Here is a 25,230-nt window from a genome sequence, read left to right on the forward strand (position 1 = left end):
CTCTTTCATCCACTCCTTAAGTCACTCTTGTTACACCCCTATGGTCTGACACCCCTACTGTTTTTTTCCTAAAACCCTAACCCTAACCCTAACCCTAATGCTATAACCCTAGTGTGTAAACTTCAGGGGTGGTTTCATATCATGGGGTTTCAGAACAAAGGTTTATCGGAACACAGAACAGTCACTGTCTTGTTTCATCCACTCCTGTTTCATTCGAGGAGGTAACAGAAAAAAAAGAATGGAAATTCTTTAAATTTATTTATCTCACCCAACAGCACAATTTGCGCCAATAACAGGATTCATAGGAAATGAGAAGAAATGCTCAGTTTTAGATGTGGGAGGAAATCCCCAAATGGGGGGAAAACACATGCAATAAAGTAGGGACTGAAAACCCTATCCGCTTGCAAGGCTTTGGTCTGAGGTGGGATTCACACCAGGGTTCACAGAGAGGTGAACGGCAGGGAAAGAAACCCCTGAGGCAACCTGATCCCCCAGTTTCATTTTACCCATGGTACGTGCTAAGAATTGATTAAGTTTATAACTACATGTATGCAGTACTGAATGTACATAGTGGTACTGCAGTGTGCTAGGTGGACTTGGTCATTTTGTTTATTAGAGGCTTAGGATTTGAGCCATTGAGGCTTGTTCACTGGCATAATTCTGTCTATAGGGGGCGCTGTTATACTTAAGTGGATTGAATCTTGATTTTGGGCATAAGTTACCTAGTGCATATTACTCTGATGCTGAACTAAAACCTGTGAGACCTCAAAATCATCATTCATTAAGGAACACCCAAACTGATGTTTTTTATCCATCCACGACTTTGACCACTTACATCAACGACTTTGTCCCTTACACAATTTTGAATTTATTAGCTCTGGGAATTTGAGTCTGGAGTGGTTTGTCACTTGAGGGTGTTTCTCTTCGACAGAGAGTTTTTGAGATGATGCGAGAAGATCGCTTTGAAGGGAAGCAGGTTTTGTAAGAGTATAGTGTTGCCATTAACGTTAGTTGCCGTCTGCACCCAGCGAGGTATCAACTCATGCAATAACATCTTAGAGTACTCTCGCAGCTTGACTCAAGTCCTCTCCAATTTCATACATCTTTTACCTGTCAAAAGAATATGTCATCTGAACACGCCATGCCCGTGGCTTATGAAAGTTATGCCGAAAACACAGAGAGGGAATATGTCATGTTGATAGCGTTAAGGTGCAAACTTGAATTTGACCTGAAATACGTGAATATATCCAAGATGACAAGCATGTTAATCAAACCAAACTGTAAATTAATAATAAAAGTATATTTCTTTATATCAAGATTTTTTTACAGACTTCTCTAATGAGTTTAATAAGAAAATATTTATTACTTCATCAAACTAAAATTTTAATAAATAAACAGAAATATATATATTAAAAATCAAGGAGTACAATATGCTAAGGACTTCTAGTGAATGTAATAAAACAATATTTATTACTTAATAATGTAACAAATTATTTATGGATATTTTATAAAATTGCACTTGTGCCTTGTCAGTTCAGTTTAACCCAAAATCAACAAGAGCCTCTTATAATTAGATGCCAATCTCAAGTAACTTGACACCAATTTAAGGTATTAAAACCTACCCTGAGCACGTCTCAATATCCTCAAGACAACCTTCCCCACAATCGGTCTCGGCAATTTATATTTACCCCTCAGCCCTCTCGATAATGCAGAAAAAAGAATCGTCCATTTATGTTCACGGTCGAGCGAACAGCACACGGTCGTGACTACGCTAATGCATCCATTTTAAGCTTTACGTCTCCTCATCCAGTACTTGTCACAAAGCGTACATGTCGCTCTGCTCCGTGTCCCATACAAGCCTAATTTGATTTTAGAGGGATTTTCCGCCTGAAGGGACTTCATTCTCATGGCTTGGAGATTTTCCCTTCCTCTCTCTTCAAAATTATCATGATTTTAAAGCGGTGGTTGAGAAGTAAATGCTGAGAAATTTAGCGGATAGTACGAGTGTCTTCATCATAAGGGTTCAAGCGCGACTCAACTTCTCAGTTCATTCAACCAGTCTTCAAACTAATGAACTGACCACTATTAAAGCTAACTTTACACACAGCTTTCCAAGTCCTTTCTTAGGAAGTAATGGAGAATTAAACAGGTAACTTAAGGGAAGCTAATCGAACGCAAGCATTGTGTGGCAGGGGAGGATGTCTTGTATTTGGGCCCCTCCCAACACATCCATCCTTCAAGGTTCACTGATCTTAAACTTGATGTCATTGTACCTTTGTTTTTATCACACTTTAGCATGAAGAGTATCATGCACATGAAGTGTGAGGTGAGCAGAGGCCAATGCATTGCAGAGAGACATGCACCCTCAGGCATCAGGCAGCTGTTTCTATGGCAACCTGACTAATCCATTTTCATCGTTGTCTAGGTTCGCTCATCAGTAGATGATTGAGCCAAGGAGAGACATGTTCGTTTTTTATTTTTTTTTACTTCAACACTGCAGTCATCTTTAATATAGCGCAACATTACATTAAAGTCCAAAAACTCTTTTGGAAAGTCAAGAGGGAAACATCCGGACTATTGAATAGACCTTATTGAATATGACATCACTGTTCAGATATCTGCCCTACAATATGGTGTCTGCGAGCATTTGCGTGTGTTTGTGCGTGCTTGTGCCGTAGAAAGCTGCGTGCTGCGTGTTTCTTTGATGTAGGCATTTAGATGTGCATATGGTTTGACCTACAAGATGGCGACTTTCATAGCAGCAAAGGGGTTATTCAATACGGTCTATTACAGAAAATACAGAAAGAACTACAAAATGCATGTAGTTATTTCACTCAAAAGATGGGTCTTCAAATTAGACCTAAAACGACAACAAAGGGATATAGTCCAATCATAACTTTGTGATATCGGTGGAGTGGTTAACAAAATAAGATAATATAACCACTTGCTGATTATACTGAAATTTGCACCCAACGGTTTGTTGCCCTTTCAGAATCTCAGCTTATGTGTCTGCTGCCCTCTATAGTTTCAAAAGTATCTTCATTGATCTGAAAGGGACTTATCCCTTTCTAAAAAGGTTTGAATCCAGTATTTTAATAAGTTTCTTGTCCAGTTGCGCATCCATGCAACACCGAGAGAATAATGTGTTTCTTAAGGAAAACCTAATGGATTATACTGCTGTGCCTCATAGTTCAGTTGGTAGAGCATCTGCCCGAAGTTTCAGGGGTCTTTGACTCAAATCCCATTGAGGACCATTTGATTTTTCTCTCACCTCATGTTTGATTGCCCTTGATTGAATTACACTTTGACTAATTATTTGCATTTTTTCTTTCTCAGATGGTTTGGGAGCAAGGTGTTGTCGTCATCGTCAACCTCACACCCATGACGGATTCCGACACCGTCCATAACTTGTACTGGCCAACAGAGGGCGGTACTCGCTACCACTTCTACGAGGTCCACCTTGTCTCGGAGCATGTCTGGTGCGATGACTACCTGGTTAGGAGCTTCTATCTCAAGAACACAGAGGTACGTCAAGAAACTTGCCAACAACCAAAACCTTTAAAAATCAACCTTTCTTCGGGCAGGTTTGATCAGCGATCATTTGTCAACCACTATTTAATTCTCCATGGTTACCCAGACTGTGGTTACCTATGCATGAAAAATTACACGCTGTTGGGTACCAGGCAAAATTGCCCAACGGTCAACGATTGGGTTATTGGTGATACACACTTCCCCAGGTTGCAGAACACAACACTCATGACAATAAGCGCCTGTTGTAGATTCCCTGTTTAGGAGGTAGGCGGAGCACCACTGTCCGAACTGATCAAGATTGAACCTTTATTGATGTTACAGGGTGGGGTTGGGGTAGGATAGGGGTTGACCCCGATCCCAGCATATTGCCCGGTTGCAGAACTCAACACTCTTGACAATAAGCGCCTGTTGTGTATTCCCCGAACAGGACATTGAGTTACGCATCATTGTGAAACGGAAGGATTGGATCCAGATCTTATAAGATTATGAAGACACTTAAAGGATTTGATTGTACTTGAACGCTATGTGATGTTAGTCTTTAGTATCGGGGGTTAGTAACCGCACAGGATGCCCAATTAGGTTACAGGCCTCTTGTTCTTTAAAGGGCAGTGGGGTTTTAGAGAAAAAAACCTTTTGATTCACTGCAAGACGTAAAGTGTGTTACATTCGAGCTGTCAACTTTTACTGATTCTGTAGAAGTTCCCAGAAAATAAACTAATCTGTCAATGTTTTAAGTAGGATTTGAAAAGTTGCATGGTGGATGTATTATTAGGCGAGGTTTGCGGTAGCTAAATTTGTAAATCTCTTTTGAGTATTGTTAGTGTTGGAGCTATCAACCACCGGTTCTTTTCAGAACCAGCACTTCTCAAGAGATTTACACATGGTGCTACTGCAAACCTCACCTAGTTTCTGTCTTCTGATGAACAACTTTGATGGAAATCTCCCTGATTGCGGAAACTTTATCCCTGAGTTTTGTTCAAAATCTCCCTGATTGCAAGATGCATGATTTGAAACAGCTCTGTGATGTGTTTATTCTTTCGGGATTCATAATTAAGAATGAAAAACAATTTTTGATTGTGATTTTTCAGACTCAGGAGACGAGGACGGTAACCCAATTCCACTTCCTGACCTGGCCTGAGAATGGAATCCCACCATCTCCCAAAGCTCTCCTGGAGTTCAGAAGGTAATCATCAATTAATCCTATTTTCATGTAATTCATTTCAATTTCTATTTCCATACTTGCCAACTGTTCAGATTCAATTGGAATTGTCCAGAATTTGGAGTTTACATGCCACAAAAAATGCCTGCAACAATTACATATTTTCTTATTGGATAAGACTTCTTGCGTCTGTGGACTTGTAAAACTTGTGTTGCTATTTTTGAGGTTTCAATGTTGGCAGGTAAGTAAGTCTGGTTGCGAAGCCAAGGACTCTCAAGAAAGTGAACTTAATTGCTGTACTAGCAAAGAAACCCAAACAGAAAGAAGACAAAGAAGTGTAAATTTGTTCATGTGGGTGGAAAAATCCCAGAGAATTATTCCATACCAGGAAAAACCCACGCAGTCAGGTAGGAACTGAAAACCCAATCAACATATAGTGCCCCCAGCTGGATTCGAACCGGAGTCCTAAGTTGAAGTCGAGGAAAGATAACCAACCCACTCGCCAAAACTGGTTTAGTAATTGCTAATCAAAGGCAACAATTTTAATAGCAGGGGTCCTAGATGTGGAAGGCCAACTGGACCACCTCGTTGGTTAAGTATTTACTAATCAATAGTTTCAATACTTGTTTGGTCATTGCGAGTCAAACTTTGACCTCAGTTCTTGCCATGTAATGCAAGAAAGGTTAAGGACCACCCATAACGCCGATGACAAACTCAAACAGGGCGCTTGTTCCTTCCTGGAGATAAAAGGAAGATATGTTAGGTTTTAGTCTGCCGTGTCAATGGACCTGTGAATTACTACCGTGTCATTATCGAATGCGGTCAGTGGCCAGGTTCCTCTCAGCCACTAGTGGTCACTTTGTGAGGTGTGTAGCCGTACCACAGACCTGAGTAAGACAGGATAAGGGTCTGGTGGTTTTAATTAAGTCAAGGTGCTAGTCCCATTGGGAGTACTTCATCCCTCCTCCGAGACCTAGCATTTACCTGGGGCGGGGAGTCTTTAAACCATCCTTCACAAAAATATCCGGTCTTGGAAAGAAGGTCTCTGGAGGACAACCAGCTAAATCTATACACTATCTGTGCATGATTCGACTGGTACTCTTATCGGTTTATATTATGGGGAAAGTTTTAAAAAGTTATTATTTCCGAGAGGTAGAGGAATGAATTTATTTGTTGAAAACCAGTCCTTCACTTTATCTGCTGACTTTGAATTGGCATCCTCAATCAATCTTAGATCGGTAGCGGATATTTTCCATTGACCAGACGTCCTTAGGAACGCTCATTAAAAGGTTTTCGGCTGGTCAGTATCGAGTCAAAACCTTCCGGTAACCAGGCATGACAGTGCGTGTTTGCGGCCAACCCAAAACTTCCCAGATCAGGGTTCAATTTTACATTCCTGTTTATTCTGGAAATCTTTTTTTTAACCAGTTTTTGGTTCTCTTGAAAAATTTGAAACAGATTTGAATTTGATTGTTTTTCAGTGGATGAATATTATCAAAGTTTTTGTAGCTGAAATGAGCATTTGTCTTTTGTTTCATCGTCACATTGAATTCAGAACTGCCAACTCCCCCTGATTCTGCAGAAACTTCCCTGAAAATAAAACAATCTTGCCATGTTCTTATACACAAATTTGAAGACCGCCCGGGTAATGGAAACTTGTTCCATATTGAATGTAATTCTAAATATCTCCGTGAGTTGTTGAACAAAATATTTGTAAGGTGCAAATGTTGGCAGCTCTGTGAGTTGCGTCTAGTTTCTCAGTTTAAGTTTTGTTTAATCTTGTGACTGCAGGGGTGGGGGGGGGGGGAGGAGGTAATGGAGGTGGATTAAATTAGTCTAGTCCTTGAACTCATGTACAACCAAACCGTTTAAAACTGGCTGTTGTAATTCCAGGGGATAACTGTTACCAGCTGTTGTTATTCCAATGGGATATCTTAATAACAGACCCGGACAGGGTGAATAATTTGATAGAATCTAAGTATAGCTTTGGATTTGGTCATTAGTCATTACTAAGGACTGAGGGCATGAAAATGACCCCTGAGGCTTTAATGGCCCTGAGTTGACCCCTAGAGAGAAGGCCACTGTCTGGCCTATGGCAATATAAGATTATTTAAGCTTTCCGGTCCGTAATCTATGGATAGCGCAAACCACCAAATCCCTCCCCACCCCTAACGCCATGGCTTTGACCGAAGTTGATCTTCATCTGTTATCGCTTATGTCATTACTCATATTTCTTCTATCGGATTTCATTTCTAGCAACGAACGTCAAAGTGGTGTGTCCCCCCCCCCTTTCCCCCTCCAGAGTAACTTATCACTATTAATTTGTCAGATTTGTCCATCTTGTAACCTTGGATGACCATCAAAGATGTAAATTTGTAGTCAAATACAACTTTTCCGTTAAGAAAAAGTCACTGTCGATCAGATCAAATTATGACTGTCACACCAGGTATTTTAGTGTCTTCGTGTTAGTGAATAAAACTTTGTATTTTCTTAAATAGCACTTATATTACTAGCTTCAAGTTGTCAAAACGTTGTATCTTGCTTGCTTCCTTAAAATAGCTCGGATATAGATACAAAAAATTTACGCCCCGTTATTTTTGCAGATATTTTCTGCTTACAAATCAGCTCTTTGCACATTTTCTATTTCATAATTACTACTTACCACAAGCTAAGCAAGAGGCGTGCTAGCTTACACACACTGTAAAATATCCATTTATGAATAATTTTTATTTTGCTCATGAGCAATTTTTTTTTACCATAAGTACAACAATTTGCTTACTGGTAAATAGCTTTATGTAATTAATTTCACAATGACTAGAATAAATGTTGTCGTCTAGTTACTGAATCACAATTTCTTGATTTATGCAATTCATAATCATAGACGTTAAACCAATGTTTGTAGGAGAGAGATTGGTTGTTAGCTTGGTGTTTATATCCCCCTTGTGGGAGTTTGCAGAGTTCCCTTGATGGGAAGGTCATCTAAACAAGCAAACAAGAACATTTTTTGGTGAAAGCAAAAGTTTTTTACTTTAGAGAATACGTTTCCTCTTTTATTAACCTAAGGTCTGGGCTAAATTTCATAGAGCTACTCAAGTAAAAAATTGTTGAACAAATTTCTGCTGAGCGAGCAAAACAAGGCAGGATATCAGTTACATTTTGTGCAAGTAAAATGCTAGTTTGGCTGGTAACCTTATTTTGATAAGCATAATTTTATTGTGCTGAGCAACTTTAAATTCTTAATTAAGCAGCTCTATGCAACTGGGTCCCGGTTGTACTTTCTTCTTTTTGATGAGCATGTAGGGTCCATTGATTCTGCATATTTGCCCTAATTACTGCCATAATGGTTTTTTAATATTAATGAAGGTCATTCAGGAACGGGTTTAATTTCTGAATAATTGATCTGGTAACAGCAGACTTTAAAGGTACACTCTCTTGCCTGAGCTTAAAGGGGCTTCCTCAAGCTTGTTCTTAAGGTGGTATCATCATGTTGTCTGGTTATCAGTCATGTACGTAGGGCCAGCAGCAAATTGTAGGCAACAACTTGCAGGTGATCTCAATAAATATTGAAAAGTCGCATTTCAGTTTCTCAATCATTTCTCTGAGAGTTTTAAATAATGTTAAAAAAAAAAGTATAAAAAATGAACAGTTGTGTTAATTCCTAAAACATTATCTGTGTAATTTTAATCCTGAACAGTTTAAATGCCTGCTTTTTATAGAGCTAATTTAGATCTAAGATAACTTTATTACCCTTTCCTTCCTTATAACAGATTTTCTTCGTTCATTTAAAATGTATAGAGAAATTATCTTGTTAACATAGTTAATTATTTCATCAATGAGTTTAACACATTCTAGCTTGAGATTTGCCAAAACTCACTAACACCGGCGCAAAACAGTGAATCTCTTTTTTAACCACTGTCTCATCTAACGTCATCACGTCATCTTCATGTGCACTAACCAGCTCTTGTCTCAGTCATTTTTGTGCTTATGCAACTCTCCTGCCTTTTGCAGTTGCATAGTCACAAAAGTGATTGAGTCACCATGAGCACTTACTACTCACCAACTGAGCTTTCTTCTAACGAGTAACAACTAATCCTGACAGCTAACAATTTGGACTCATTGTTTGAGACAATAGATCATGAGTTTTTGATTGAGGCACTTTAGAGTGGCTACTTCTCACCAACTGAGTTTCTCACAAGTAACAAATAGTTTCGCTAATCATGTTTTAAGATTGAGTGTGTAGCAGTGAGGTTTTTAACTGAGTAAATTTGAGTGTTTACTTCTCACTAACTGAGTTTCTCACAAGTAACAAATAATCTTCCAATCATGTTTAGAGATTGAGTGTGTAGAGTGTGTACCAGTGTGTCATTTGGAGTGCTTTATTCTCACTAACCGAGTTTCTTCCGAGTGCCAATCATATTTAAACACAAAGTGAGTAGTAATGAGTTTAACTTTTTAGAGTATTTACTTCTCACTATCAAAGTTTCTCACGAGTACAAACTAATCCTGGCTTCTGATCATATATACAACTCACAGTGTGCAGCAATGTGTTTTTGAGTGATTCATTTGCTTCTCACTTCACTTTTAGCAATCAACAAAGTTTAGCAATTGTAATTTGATGATAAACTCGCCATCTCAAGTTCTTTCTTCGACCATTCTTTAACATGAATGAGAATTCCTAATCATCTGACAATTAACCTACTAGATCTCACTGAGTGTGTGCTGAGCCCTCATCTTCAACACTCATAACTCACCATGTACAGCTTTTTACCACTCATGAGTAATACAAGCCTAATTCCTTACAAACTACAATTCACTGGGTGTGTGCTGAACCCTCATCTTCAACACTCATAACTCACCATGTACAGCTTTTTACCACTCATGAGTGATACTAGCCTAGTTTCTTACAAACTAACCCTCACAAAAACCTCGTTTTGTTAAACTCACTCATTCCAGCAAAGCTATCATACAACCACAGCAGTTCATAATTTTCAAATGACTGTCTAATTTTTCTGACATAATCAAGGAGGCTAATGATTATGATCACCTTAAATGTTTCTAAGACGCATTCCGAGATGTTCTAAAATTAATCACTGATTTCGTATCTGGTCTGCGGTTTGGCTTGAATTGGCCATTGGTTAATCACCAGCCAATGACCGAAACAGTTATTGAATACGTCCGCCAAAACGCACCCCTGTACCTAGGTCTTAGCTCTATAACACTCTTGAAAAGTTTTAAAATAGATCAAAATTCTTTAAATGTATTTGATGCGATGACAGACAGTTTGGAAATGTAAAAAGTGTAAAACTCTTCTTAAAGGTAGAGTCATACTTTAGAAATGAACCCCAAAAAAAGATTGTGTAATTTCTATCCAAAAGCTTAGTCATTATAAAGATGATAATAGGAGTAAGCATCTTGTGAAATGATTTTGAATGAAATGCCTGCGTTGATTAGAAATCAACAAAAGTATGTTGAAAAAAATGTGAATCTCCAAAGATTGCCTGAAGGCAACTGGTGAAAATTGGGATTTCCGTGGGGTCCGTTTGTCAATTCTGTGGTCAGGGTTTGTGGTTGGTATCCGATGGCAACCCGCTAAATGTGGATTGCCTCAGCAAGCGTGGTGAAAATACCTTGACAGTCACTTTTCTGTTTCCTCAACAAGCAGACACTTTATTCAGCTGAAATTTCACAGGTGACTTTTAACATATCTCTAGTGATAATATAGCCTATAAATCAGTATTACGTTGACATAAAACAATCTATGAACCTACCTTTAAATGAAACTTGATTTAATGCTTCAATAATTCGCTATATGGTTTTCCGTATTTGACTAGGAAACGTCTGGCCATCGGAGATGACTTTGCGTTAATAGTCTCAGTTGATATCAGACATGTCTGGGGGTCATGGGGTGTCGACAATGAAGATATTACCCCTCCCCCTCCCCCCCCCCTCTTTCCCATCGACTGTTTGAAAGTACAATAGTGTTCCGCAGCGATAATCACATCAGAACGATCAAATCTCCTTTTCTGTCAAAGTCAGTCTTGGTTTTGATGACGGAACGTGAAAGAGTGGGTGATTGTTTGAAGGTGGTGACGAAGATCGGGTGAGAACTCGGGATTGGTTTAATCTCCTGACCAATCAAAATCGATTAGGATTAAGGATGAGGGGACTAGCAGCTGGGTCTTTAAAGGCACTGGACACATTGGTAATTGTCAAAGCATAAAACCTTACTTGGTACTGAACATTCTGGAGCTGTTGATAGTATAAAACATTGTGAGAACTGACTCCTGCTGAAGTAACGTAGATTTTGAGAAAGAAGTAATTTCTCATAAAAATATTTGAATCTGAGAAAGACTTCAGGCCTGAAGTCTTTCTCAGGCATCTGAAAGCACACAAATTTGTGCAACAAGGGTGTTTTTTCTTTCATTATATTATTTTGCAACTTCGATGACCAATTGAGCCCAAATTTTCACAGATATGTTATTTGTGCATATGTCGGGAATTGGGAAACGTTAAGTGAGAATATTGGTTTTCGACAATTACCAAATGTGTCCAGCCGTCGATTTCACAAAGAGTTAGGACTCGTCTAATCTCGAGTTAGGACGAGTAACTCGTCCTAACTTAGGATTAATCTTAAGGTCTGCATGCTACAGTGCAGGGTTGGGACTCATCCTAAGTCCTAAGATTAGTCTTAAGTTAGGAAGAGTTTTGTGAAATCAACGGCAGTGCATTGAAAGACAACTAGTATGTAATTTTTCAAATAAACATCGTGCGGTCATAATGTCCTCTATGCAATATAATGAAGGTCCAAACAGGGGTATGTTTTTAGTGACCATCCGGCAGGACTAGTGTAATTCTAATTATCTGTCTGATTGTTGTGTAAAATTTCCCTTATTGCAAGATGCAAATGTCGGCAGCTCCGCTAGTATAAATCATCAGTAATGAAGGTCGTCTTGTCAACCTCTGTCTAAGAAACCAATGAGACTGTGTTTTGAATTCTCTTGCATATCTTGGAGAGGACAAACATGGCTTCTTATCGGATCTTAAGACGCCATCAGCGACTACCTCAGGGAGTAACCTCGATTGCAGGAATAGCTTGTCATCTTCAGTGTAGGGAGTAACAGTGACTGGTGTAATGGCAGTGTAATTATTATGGATTAATTCAAATTAAAAATTGGTAGTAGTTTTACAAATGTGTTTACTTATTTTAATCTTTCTATATATAACTGCTAGAAGTCGATGTAATGCTAGTGACTTACTTTTTCTCAAGATATCTGTAAAACCTTTTTTTTTCTCTGTTAATAAGTGTTTGCACTTTGGCGGAAAAATATTTGTAAGCAAACGATCAAGAGAGTTTAACAGTTGGTATAATCACAATTGAATTATGCATTTTTTGTCACTTATTTGCTCTTAATAATTGTTTTCAAGTTAATGTAGTGCGCCTTGTTGCTTTGCTTGTGGTAGGAAGTGGTTATGAAATAATAACTGTGCTAAGAGCCGGGCCAAGTTTCGTTGAGCTGCTTAAGCACAAAATATTTCTTAACAAATTTATTTGCTAAGCAAAAAATGAGTGACCACCAGCCACAACAGTATTAACTAATTTGAATGTTGGCTGGTAACCTGCTTTTGCTAAACAAGATTTTCAGACCTGTACTTAGCAATTTGTTTGTGCTTACAGGCTTTACGGAAATGGCCCTGATCTGTAAGCAGAAATTATCTGCTTACAGGCTTTATGAAATTAGCAGCAAATACCACTGTGGTTACTGAATGTGGTGGGCAATATCCATTTAAATTTGCTTTAAAGTCTCTGGTTATGAAAATAAAAATTGTGCTAAGAGCTGATCTGTAAGCAACAAACAAAGTCTGTTAACTTACTGTATTTGTGAAAACAATTGCAGATAACATTGCGGTTATTGAATGCGATGGCCACTATCCATATAAATTTGCTCTAGTGACACACACAAAAATGGCAAATTTAGGTGATAGTAGGGGAGCCAGGTTGGGGGTAGAGAAGGACACATTAATTGGGCTCTTATTATTTGATAATTTTGTCTTTCCTTCCTGTGATGTCTGAAGGGAAACATGTTGACAGCACATTGGACTATTTCATGTTCAGTTTCACAGGATAGCAGTTGTCATGTGCCTCTCAAACGTTGAAGCGCTGACATTTTTTTTTATCGAGTCATTATCAGGGGGTTAAACTTAGAAACCAAGATCTTAAATGGGATTGGAAAGTTTGACAACTGGTGCGTGAACGCTGTCGATTTGAAGACTTGAGGTTTGAGGACTTGAGGCTTTGAGGAAGGAAATATCATGGAAAGAATAAGCTTGACATGGAATGTTTCAGCTTGAAATGTGTCTGGATACTGAATTGGGAAGTCATTATTCACTTTTGCAGAGCGTTTAAAAATGCTTGACACCTTGCGATGACCCAAAGGTCATGAGGTCATGTCAGCTTTATTGTGTCTTGTCAAAGCATTGCCATAGTAACAGATGATTGACAGCTTCTCAATTGTCAAAAGGATTTGTACAGGTGCATTGTGGAGACAGAGCTGATAAGAACGGGCTGTCGGCAATCGAGCAGCTTCCTGAACCCATCTCGTGTCAGATTTTTCTTTTGTAGTGTGGTGACCAATTGTTTAACGTAAAGCTAGCAGATTAAAAAGGCGACTACCGGCTTTTAACACGACGACGTGTTATCCGGGACAACTGGGGGAAGCTTACTGTTTCTATGGGAACATTTGGTTGTACTTAAACTTTGTTCGTGGTTGTTGTCGTTAAAGCACCAAATGTTTGTCTGCTTTGCCCTCATATTATCTACCCTCAACCCATCAGTGTCCCCACCAAGTCCAAGCCTGAAAGTCAATGATTGTCTTACCCTAAGATTAAAGTCTGTGTGGACTTACCAAGAAACAGTTGGTGTAAACAACAAACGTTCCGATGAAATGTTTACCTTTGTGGTCTCAGCGGCGGTGTAACTATTTTTCTAATCCCACTCTTAATCCCTTCATCTTCAAAAGTCGCACCTTAGCTTCAGAAGGCGGCGATGATTTCTAAGACTTCTCCAGGGACTGACTTAGGATTTTCTGGAACCTGCAGGAGCCTTTTCAATTTGTAACTCTTGAGGTTGTTAGTTGTTTTGTCTTGGACCATACACCAATTGTTTAACCCTGTTCATCAATCGCTAAGTCGTCTGACTTTTTCTGAGCTTATAGGGCAGAGTCTAAGCGGCAGAGAGCTTCTTAACTTAAGTGTCTTGGACCGAGTGAGGAAACCGACAAATGAAAGTGTCTGGCAACGGGCCAATTACATTCAGGGTATCTTTTTGTTGAACTTGTTTGTGAAAGAGAGTGCAGGTTAAGGTTAACAAATATAGGGTTTTTTCTCACGATTGTCAGTCGCTGATGCTGTTGCAGGGTTCAGACTTTTAACTGAATTCAGACTTTTGAAAGTCCGGCTGGAAAACAAAATCCAGTGTAAATAAGTCATGCTCTACTTCTTTAGTGCTTTGGATACTGTTCCCAAAAGCTCCTTGGAATCTATAACTCCAGGGTTTACGAAAAGGTGGAATTTTCACCTTTTCAATGTACATGTACCTCCTTAGATCTGAATCCCTGTTTCAGACGTTGTTTTTTTACTCCCATCCCTGGTTGTTGCCAATCATCATTATCAGTACCCAAAACCTAATTATTTTGAAATTCTTTCAACCTTTTTTCTCATTACATGAACACTTCTTGTGATAATTTTAAAGTTTTGTTTTCTTCTTCTTCTTCTCTACAGGAAGGTGAACAAGTCCTACCGTGGCAAATCCTGTCCCATTGTAGTCCACTGCAGGTAGGTTACCAGTGTAGCAAGGCTACCAGCTAAAACAGATGTAGCTAAATGAATTTATTAATGGTGGTGGTGGTTTATGGTTTATTAAAATTCTATTCAATTCGCTGCCAGCAGCAGAATTACATGAACAGTTACATAGTTAAAAATTTGGAGTAAAACATTACATTACTATTTAAAATTGCTTAAATCTAACACAGAAAAACTGAGAGGGAGAAGTACGGTGCACTCTTATAGGGAGGAATAATAATAATAAATTCATACCAAGTGCAGTTTATATCAATCGCTTACTCTGGGCCTGTTTGGTTTCATTCTAATCCTACTCATTTTGAGTGACGAGTTTTAAACGAACTTCAAGAGGACCAACAAAGTTAAGGTTCTAAACTGACCTATTTCATTAAAATTGACCTGGACCAAATGTCAGGATTCTGCTCATTATAAATCACTGCCAACCATTAATTGGTTGGAAACCAGTCACAAGCAAAACACTTTAACCAGTGACTTAGCCGGCAGTTTTTTGTTCTGCTAAGCAAGATTGAAGCCACCGGGCAATATCGGTGCTCTAGAATTGCAAGGTTGTGAGTTCGAATCCCTCCGGAATAACATGCCTGTGATTTCTTCACAGAACTTGGAAAAGTTCTGAGTATACAGTCCTTATAAACATCGGCGTAAGGGTAAAACCAAAATTAAAATTAAATCTTGCTTAGCGAGTTTGTGTGCTAGGGAGGTTTATCAATTTGCAGATTTGTTGGCATTCACACGGAGGTTTTATTGCATGAGCTAAATGTTCTGTACAATGATGAGTTGAACAAGGTCAGTCAAGTTGATCAAATTTCCTTGTTTTTCACTCAACTGTGGTTTTAAGGAAATTTCTTACAAGGAAAAATATTGGAATCATTACTGAATCTAAGGTTGGTTTATGGACGGCTTCTTATTCACTTATTCTTGTCTTCCTTTGCCATTCACCCATCACCACTTCAGCTGGTTTCAAACACCCTTTGTTATCTATATATTCCTTAAAGGAAGGTGAACACCAAACTCGACACCTGATTCTAAAGCTAATTGATTGGGTCATGTTTGACTATAGCTCCTTTAATGCTATCGGATAGGTTTGAGCGAAACGTGGAAATCAAATGGTCCTAAAAAAGAAGTGAAACTAAAAAACGATTTCAGAATATAAGAGAATGTGGCTTGAGACAAACCTTGGACTGGCTCTGAAAATAAGGACGGAAGTGAAAACAAAATTATGCACCTGCTCTGAAGGTGCTGTGATGGGTTTAGATGTTGCGTTTAATACGTCCGCTCCGAGCCGTCTAATTTAGTTATGTTTACGGCAGTGCTGATAATGATGTAGAACATAATTTGCACCTGTTACAAGATGCTGCTATAATAAGTGAATGTCTTGGGTCGGAGACATTGAAACTCACAAAATTTCAGAATTTCTGTCTCAAGCCCGGTTATTAATTCCATCAATTGAGAATGCAAAGCGAATTTTGACCTCACAGCTGTGATTTTGCTGCGAATGTTTCGCAAGAGTTGAACACATTTCAACTATTGCGATTTATTTGTTGTGAATTTGTTATGTCAAAACTCGTATCGCATTCGCATTCGCAGGAAGTATGAACCAGGCTTTAGATAGAGAATCTTAAAGTCTGAAAATCAATTTTAAAAGTTGATTTACTTTGTTTGCATAGACATAGGCATAAGACATAAGAAAACTTTAATGAAATTGCGTTGCACGTACAAGTTCTAAAAAGCACCACAAACATCAAAAGTTACAACAGGCAGATACAAAAATAGCACAATACACAATGCACAAAGATTAAAGAATAAAATCAACAGACGCAGACAGGCCATGTATATACAACAACAATATAAAAATATAAAGAATAATTTATATTAAAAATATGCAAATATTGTGCATATAGGTATCACTTTATTTTATAGTAATTGAGATTGTACTCCCAAATTTTGAAAATCTACTCCGGCCGAGTATAGAAGGCTCCTGAATTCCCCCTCAAAACTACTCTGCTGAATATAGAGCAAGACAAGTTCTCAATAGAGCATAATCTACCTGGCAAGTAGATGAACACATGGTGTCCCCGCAAACCAAATAATACATTGATACTTCATCATGCAATGCCTCAAATCCCACGTACTCAATCTCATTACTATCATATCTTTTCATAACAACCCAATTGAAAAAAACAAAGCAGCATATTGCTAATCAAATTTTGCGAGTCTAAAGGTAGCCTAAAGCCTTAGTAAAAATAATACTTTATATTTCTACAAAAACAGGATGTAGTTGGGACTCGTTGCCCCTCGAGAAAAGCTGCAAATCATCCGCAGGATTTTCTCAAGATCATCGGCTTGAAAATAAACGTCCTCATTTGTAAAACGTCACCTGTTGTTAATATCAGTTAACTCGCACTAATGAGTTCCAGTAAAGGGGTTTGAGAAAGCAGGATCAGACCTGCTGGGTTTTCAACTTTATAATTACATGAGTCATTTCCGAGCTGCAGAAAGTTGTGATTCAGTCAGCCCCGTCGTTAAAAATTTAGACCAATTAGCAGCGACAACGACAATGATTTAGTTTTTTGTCGTAGCTCCCGAAATGGAGAGAGCGGTTTCGGTTTTGTGGCAGTTTTGTTACGTGTGGGGGTTGAATGTTGGAGAGAAAACTCTGGTGAGATTTGCTAATTGTTGTTATAAGGGTTTTTAAGGTGTCCCCTCCCCCTCATCAAATAGCTTTCAATGAACACACCCTCCATGAAAATGCCATCGTTTTGGGCTTCTGAAGGTTTTAACTCAAAAGAGTTTTACCCATGTTACTACTGCAAACCTCAATCTGATTATACTTCCACCATAAAAAGTATCAAGTTATACTTAGACACAGTATGCTTACAAGTGTAAACAGCGGTGTCGTCAGTTCTGTTTTGAAAGTTTCCAGAGAAACAATGTTCTGGATAGAATCGGGCAGTTTATTCCAGAGAAGAGCTCCAATGTGTGAGTTTTTTATCGGTCCATGAATTTTATCTGAGAGGGCATAGCCATTTTCATTTTGCAAAGGGCCCTTCAATTGGACAATCTTAAAGAACATAGAACATTTTAGAAGGGGCACCAAGGCCAAGACCTGGGCAACATAGTCTTGGTTCAAGACTCTCCTGGATTTGTAACAAGAGAGCGCGTTATCACCCCCAACGCGCTATCAACCACGAATCGCTATCACAGGAGAGTCTTGGCACATTCGTTAAATCTCCCCCCCAAATCGGGGGGAAACATAATGCGCGTGCGTAGGTTTCCCGCAGAGCCCGTCCCTTTTTTTGGGGGGGGGGGGGGGGGGGGAGATTTAACGAATGTGCCAAGACTCTCCTGTGATAGCGGTTCTCGAGTGATTGCAGTTCGTGGTTGATAGCGCGTTGGGGGTGATAGCGCGCCCTGTTGTGACAAATCCAGGAGAGTCTTGAACCAAGACTAGGGCAACAGGGCCATTGACTCTGTGGCCTTCATTTAATTCCTGCTTTATAGTGAATACATCTCGAAAAAACAATGGACCTTCTCTCCGACTAATCTTTCCATATCATTCAAAGGATTATAGCATTTGATATCACGCTGTGAATGAACCCAAACATAGCCTTTTGTTTGCAGTTGTACATTTCAAACAATCAATCAACTTACTTACAGACAATACCGATAATACTACTAAGGGTTAAGCCCCACTTACACAATCAAGATACACATGTCAGAATGTACATCCATGATTAATCACACAAGACAATTGTTTTATCAGGACTCTAGTTGTAAGATATGACAACATCCTTTAAGACACATCTCCATCTTAGGAAACTTTTGTTCTAATTTTGCCAAAGGGAAGTCAGTTCTCTCTGATAAACTCATTTTGGGATCGGATAAACTTATTCTGGGATCGTTGATGTATAATGTAGGGTTTGCTGTGTGGATGACACAGCATTCTGCTAGAACTTTCTCTAGCTGGGCTTGAGGGTTTGGCTGCAGGGGGAGGGGGAGGAGGATTCACTCTTTGGGTTGGAACTTCCTAGGCCAAGAGAGTGGAATGTTCTCCATGAGGGGGACTTGTTTTAGATCTTGGTTCTGTGGATGTGGCTTCATGTATAGAGGAGGGGGGGGGGCGGTAAGAAGTATTCACTCTTTGGGTTGGAACTTCCTAGGCCAAGAGAGTGGAATGTTCTCCTTGAGGGGGACTTGTTTCAGATCTTGGTATTCTTGTATATGACGCAGCAAACTGTGAAAGTAAAAAGTTGACGCTGCTTTGAGGAAATTATGAAGTTGGCCTGATTCTAAGTTTGGGGAAATGGTGGATGTATGTTTCAAACCACAAAAAACTAACAGCAACAGCCACACAAACAGTCCACATTCAACTGGGCTAAAAAAGACCATAGACTTTTTAATAGATGTTAGTTTTGCATCAGGATAAAGAATAAAGAATATAACTTGTTGTTACCCTTACACTGATGTGTATTAAGCACTGTGTGAAAAAAATAGCCTCACGCAAATCACCGAGATGGGATTTAAGCCCACTACTTTCCAGAGTTCTGTGAAAAAATAGCCACAGGCAAGTCACTTGGATAGGATTTAAGCCCACTACCTTCTCATTTCTAGAGCAGATGTCTTACCACTAGACCACTGAACTAGCCCGATGGCTAGAGGCAGTTTCCAATCCGAGGCAGTTTGAATCCTTAGCAGCTGGTACCGCAACGATTTCAGAAAATTTATCAATCTGAATCTAAACAAGGAGAACTCCATCTCTGACCCCGATATTAATTTCTGTTTTGTCTTCTTTGTTTCTCCTGCAGTGATGGAGTAGGTCGCACTGGGACCTACATCTTGGTTGATATGGTCTTGACTAGGATGACAAAGGGGGCCAAGGAGATTGACATTGCAGCCACTCTAGAGCACATACGAGACCAGCGACCAGGAGCTGTCAAAATGAAGGTACAATAACATCAAAGCAATAAGGTCGTATCTTGAAGAATGTATCTTGCAAATGTATAGACCATGTGAACTCTGTTTACAATCAGTGTGACCTTGTACATTCTTTGAGTATTCTGGCAGGCAAGATACTACACAGGTCCTATGGGAAAGTGTACATTTTGTGTCATAGTTTCCACATAAAACCAAGAGTTGTGAAAGTAAAAGCTGGACAATTTATGAGATGTGCCCCTTTCATCATATCAAAAATTGATAAGTATTAGACAGTGCAATCTCCATAAAATATAAGATTTTATGTTTTCTTCCATTGAGCTGTGTACAAATTGTGCCTGCAGGAAGTCCAGGCTTGGTGGCTCTTTTTGTAAACATGTGATGTCACAGGTCACATCGTCTATAAAGAGCTCTCTGAAAGTGCAAAGAATTCTCTGAACTCTGTACAGGAAGCGGAGTTGAAGGAATGCCCTCTTGATTAATTCACTGTCCGTTTGAAATCGACAATCACGGCCCTTTGATGTTCTCAGGTGTTGGCTTGAAGTGATTCTAACTTTACCCCCCCCCCCCCCCTCCCCACCATCGTATAAGTCTTATCCGTCCCACGCCAAATGGAAATGACATTTTGTAAAGGAAATTAAAGTTAGAGATAAGATGGCTTTAAAAGGAACGGATATTTGATTGCCTCATGGGAATTTCCCAACGACTGGAAGGTTTAGTCATTTACTTATTTTACAGTCGAGTAAGATTTTAATGGACTATGATCTGTAGAGTTTTTGTTTTTTTCCAATATGTTTATTTATTACTGCGTAGGATTTATTGTCAAATGAAAGCTCTTTTAAATGAATATATTAATTTGTACTTATTAGTTCTTGATTTGTTGGTCGTCGACATTTAGTTTGGTTGAATAATTTTTTTTAGGAGGGAAATTTAACAATGTTATAAGCATACATGTAGTCTCTTTATTCAGTTGTGTTTGAAATGTATTTTGTAGGCCAAATTTATGAGCCACACACTGCAGCTTTGATAGTTACAATAAATCTTTTAAAATGCTCTCTAAGTGATTGGAACAAATTGCCTGTAATGTCACAAATAAATAGTTTTGATTTTCGTTACAATTAACTTATTTAGATTTGATAGGGAGACCTCTAATGTTAGGCACGTTAATCTTAAGGTCATTGGTTCAGGTCCATGTTACTTTGTTCACCCAAAATTAGTTTTTGATCCTTTAAATAACTGTGAAGTTGTGGACAAACTTCTACCTTAGATTTAATTTGTTTTTCCCCTTACACCGATGTAAGCACTGTTTACTCGGCTTAAGGGTAAACAAAATTTATTTCTTTATCCCGATGCAAAAATAACATCCGTTAAATAAACTGTCTCCTGAAGACGATCAGAGCCTACTGATCGAACGTTCAGTCGTTAACTACTGAGTCTTTTCAGACTACTCAAAATTAGCATTGTAAGCATCTTTTTTTTGTCTTTGTCCCCAACAGGAGCAGTTTGAGTTTGCCCTGACGGCCCTAGCGGAGGAAGTCAACGCAATCTTGAAAGCTCTACCGCAGTGAGCCCCGCTCTGAAATCCCGTCTCCCAAGAAAAGTTACAACCACCGTTAAAGATAAGATCATCTTGAGGGATAAAATCATCGTTTGTAAATGGAAGAAAAGAAAGAAATGTTATAAGGAAGACATCTCAAGACAAATCATGCCACTGTCAAATATTCTTCCAAAGGGAGTATAACCAGAAATCAACAATAAGTCAACCAAAAATTGTTTAGATTGTAAAACTGCCCTTTTATGAAAGCCATTGTGTATATTCCGTTGTTTAATTTGAACTTTTCAGGTTATAATGACTAGTTAATTTGGCAATTAGAAGGGGTCTGTATTCAATATTTAAAGTTCACAATTGTTCTTTTTGTAAAACTTTCTCAAAGAAAGAAGACCATTATTTGGGGGATTTTCCTTTGTCAATTTCAACTGACTCAAAGTGCAATATGTTAAGGTGACAGTTAAAAACCAAACAATGTGCTGAAAAGTTGGTATCATGACAATGTTCATGAATGTACAAAAAGTCACATCAATGCTAACTCATATATCTCATTTTTATTTTAACATCTGCACACAAAGTGAGCGGACAGCGTTTACATTTTAAAGTTTATTTTAGTTTTCCTAAAGAGATACGCATTGTTTTTCTTAGATTATTAATTAAGAAGTGAAATATTACGTGAACCTAAACTCCCAGAGATTTTCCAACTGGGAAATATCTTAAGACATTCCAAGACCTCTAGTTTATGGTAATTCACGTCATGTCAAGATTGTTCTGCTCGACCCTATCTAAGAATAATCACTGTATGAGATTCATCAAACTCAAACGACACAATGGTATAGAATACATATAAGGAAGGGGTGAGGTTGGAGGGGGAGGGGGAGGGGGAGGGGCAAGGGTAAAGAACATTCCTCCAAGACCTGATTTTCAAAAATTGCTTAGCAGAAAATGGTGCTTAGCAAATATGTCTGCTAATTAATATATTAGCAGGGAACCATCACAATCAGTATACATTACATGGTATTTTGGCTGGTAACCTGTTTCTGCCAAGCAAGATTGTTTCTATGCTAAGCAGGGGTTAACCTTTCTCTGCTAAGCAAGTTGTTTCTGTGCTAAGCAAATTTCTGATCTGATATGAAAGTAGGTCATGATGGATGAGGGCAAACTGGCCCTTCCTGCCCTCCCTCCCCATCCTGTCCTCAGACCGAAAGTTGCACCATATATTACAAGTTATTACACATACTCTAATTAGCGATATGTTACTATCAGTACTTCCAGCTCACCATCACCTATAGTGGACGGAAGCAGAGAATAAATTGACAACTATTTATAGTCGTAGAAATCGTCAAATTCAGGTGACTTTGGCAGTAAAATTAAGTTGGGAATCGAAGAAAGATTTTGAGGTTAAATTTGAGCTCCAACTTAAACACAACCTAATTTCGTATCAGATTTATTTTTGTTAAATTGCTTATTAAAAGAATATCATGTATTGAAATTTGAACACAATCTCTTTACTTTAATTTCAACTCACAATAAAGCTTCGGAAACTGGAGCTAGTTGTTATTCATTAATGCTTAAAATGGGTTGTTTTACTGTAGCCATGTTGGCTTCCCTTCACACAAGTACATGAGACTCAAAGTGTGGCTTGGGGTGTACAGGACTGATTTCCTTTATTGACCTCTTGCACGCTCACCATGTTGGTGGTCAATAGCTTTAAGTGTAAACGCCGCATCGCCTAAAATGTGCACTTCTCTGAATAACACACAATGACATTGACCACCAAAATGGCGCATCCAAGATTATTCTGATGATGACGTCAGGTGAATTGGGTCAATAGGATTAACTTCATAACCTTGGTCATAAGGAACCAAATCAAAATGGCGTCAAGATATACTTTGTCCAACCCACTTTATATATTCCACATTTCTTTGAGACTTGGGTCTCATTTCATAGAGCTGCTTAAGCCGTCAATTGTGCTTAATAGCTTTCTGCTAAGCACAGGAAACCAGTCACAGACCATACATGTTGATTGGTATTTTGGCTGGTAACCTAGATCTCGAGAGCAATATTTGTGCTTAGTTACTTTGTGTGCTTAAGCAGCTCTGTGATATAGACGCTGTTCCAAGGAACTGCAGTTATTTAACGAGATGTAATTTGTAAATGATTAATGAATAGACTGCCTCAGCAAAATCATTGCAATTAAAACTGTAATATGACAAAATGTTGTAAAGTTACTAATGAAATGATGGTGGTTGGAAAAGGGACAGTTAAATCGCAGTAGTATCACATATATATATACTACGTGTAAAATATACATAGATTTATGACATGTATAAAATGAATCATGATTCTGTAGAGTTATGAATTAGTAGATGGATGTGTCCTTAGTATGTGTGGCTATATTTAATTATCGTGCAATTAAAGTTGTATGTAAAATTGTGAAATAATATGATGACGGAAATATCTTGTTTTGTCCTCAAAATCTTGGAGGATCTGGGCAGAGAGTTTTTACTGCTCGTAAATCTTGCATTTCCATGGTGAAAACTTTGAATAAACCTCACTTAATCATGAATAAGAACTCAATTTCTTCTGATTGTTACATAAAACCTTGAGTTCAAATTAAGCTCAAGAAAAAGTCAAATTTGCAAAAAGACTAATTTGTACGTTCATATTTTTCAGAAGTGCGATCAATGCCTGGTGTAAATTTAACCGTGAAAATTTAACCGTGCAAGTTATTTTTGTATGTCACAATTATTTAAAGGAAGATGTGGTCACAGTTGTTCAGAGCTGCTAAGCAGGATAATATATCAGCTTAGCAACGTTAAGCTGGGATCCAGTTATGAGTAACACTCATCCCCTGAAATTTGGTGGGTAACCAGTTTCTGTAAACAAGATCTATTTATGCTAAGCAAATTTCAAACAGGCCTGTTGTTTTGCAAATTTTGAAATCTTAGCTGTGCTACAAGGTTTTTGAAATGCAAGATGATTTACATGATCAAGTAACTTAACTATTTATTTAAGAGATATCTTGTATATTTTGGCAACTGCTCTTTTAAAATGACCATTCCAATTTCAGTACTCGGATGAAATGTCAGAATATTCCATTTATTTTAACAATTCAGACTTGAAGTTTCAGTTTAAATAAAAGATAAATCTTGATATATTAATTTTGATGTTTAATTGAAAAAGAAAACAACTCGGAAATACTAAAATAATATTATGTAATTATATATTGAAATATGCGCAGGTTTAATATAGGCTAATTAACAAAGCCGTCAGATTAAACAATTTGAAGAAGAAAAAAAAATCATGTGACATAAAAGAAAAAATTCTTAACACCAAAACATCTTTCAATTTAAGAATATTCCAAATCAGTTGTATTAATTTATAAGTTTTAGCCACAAACGTATTCCTATAGGCGATATGCTTAATTTTTACTTGTAAATAAATTGGCATAACAAATTCATATCCCTCTCTGAACTAAACCAGAACTTAATTATTTTACCAAAGTTAACAATGTTATACCTAAATTTATTTTAGACATTTGAAATCGATTTGTTATCAAAAATTATCCTATGTTTTTAAAGACAAACAGATGGAATTGTTTTTTTTTGTTTTGTTTAGATTAATAATGTTATAATTGGTCAGAAGTTTTTGTTGGTTTATTCATAAGTAACGGCCTTCGATTGGTCGATGCTTTCCATATTTTATTAACTCACATGCAACAGCCGTCATCATTGGTCAGTGATATTGAGATACTGCTCAGGAAACGAACCGTTCCGTTGGTCCAAACATTCCTGTTCTTTTCTCACGAGTAACGGCTTTCGTGATTGGTCGATAATTTGCCGATAAGAACCTATTTAAGTCACATGGTACTATTTATTTGTGAATTTAAAAGACCACAAATTAATGCTATTTTAGAGAGCTTTTCGTCTGGTTTTACATTATGCTTAGTTTAAGTTTGTTAGTAATTTTGTCCAACTTCGTCATTCGTGTCAAAGGTCACGTGTCACGAATTAATAATAACCAAATAAAGCACTAGGCATCACTGTCTAGATTAACGCATGGAGCAACTTGTCTTTTAGTTTCATTTTATTTCGTAGTATCAGGGGTGTGCATACATATTTTGGGTCGTGCATGCAGTGGTGGAAACTAAATGTAGTTCCAGAACTGCATCACTAGTTTGCAGTGAGGAGGTGATATTTTA

The 25,230-nt window shown here is 38.1% G+C and overlaps 1 protein-coding gene across 1 annotated transcript in view; it reads left to right on the forward strand.

Moving 5' to 3' along the window:
• Positions 1-25,092, forward strand: part of LOC139948757 (receptor-type tyrosine-protein phosphatase N2-like) — a 182,431-nt gene extending 157,339 nt beyond the window's left edge. Inside the window, exons 17-21 of the mRNA XM_071947070.1 lie at positions 3,337-3,525; positions 4,620-4,714; positions 14,468-14,521; positions 19,351-19,489; positions 20,974-25,092. Of these exons, the coding sequence (XP_071803171.1) occupies positions 3,337-3,525; positions 4,620-4,714; positions 14,468-14,521; positions 19,351-19,489; positions 20,974-21,045 (549 nt within the window). The 3' untranslated portion in view covers positions 21,046-25,092. The remainder of the gene's footprint in view (positions 1-3,336; positions 3,526-4,619; positions 4,715-14,467; positions 14,522-19,350; positions 19,490-20,973) is intronic.
• Positions 25,093-25,230: the final 138 nt, after the last annotated feature.

Source organism: Asterias amurensis, chromosome 16 (assembly GCF_032118995.1).
Source record: "Asterias amurensis chromosome 16, ASM3211899v1".
Lineage (NCBI taxonomy): Eukaryota > Metazoa > Echinodermata > Asteroidea > Forcipulatida > Asteriidae > Asterias > Asterias amurensis.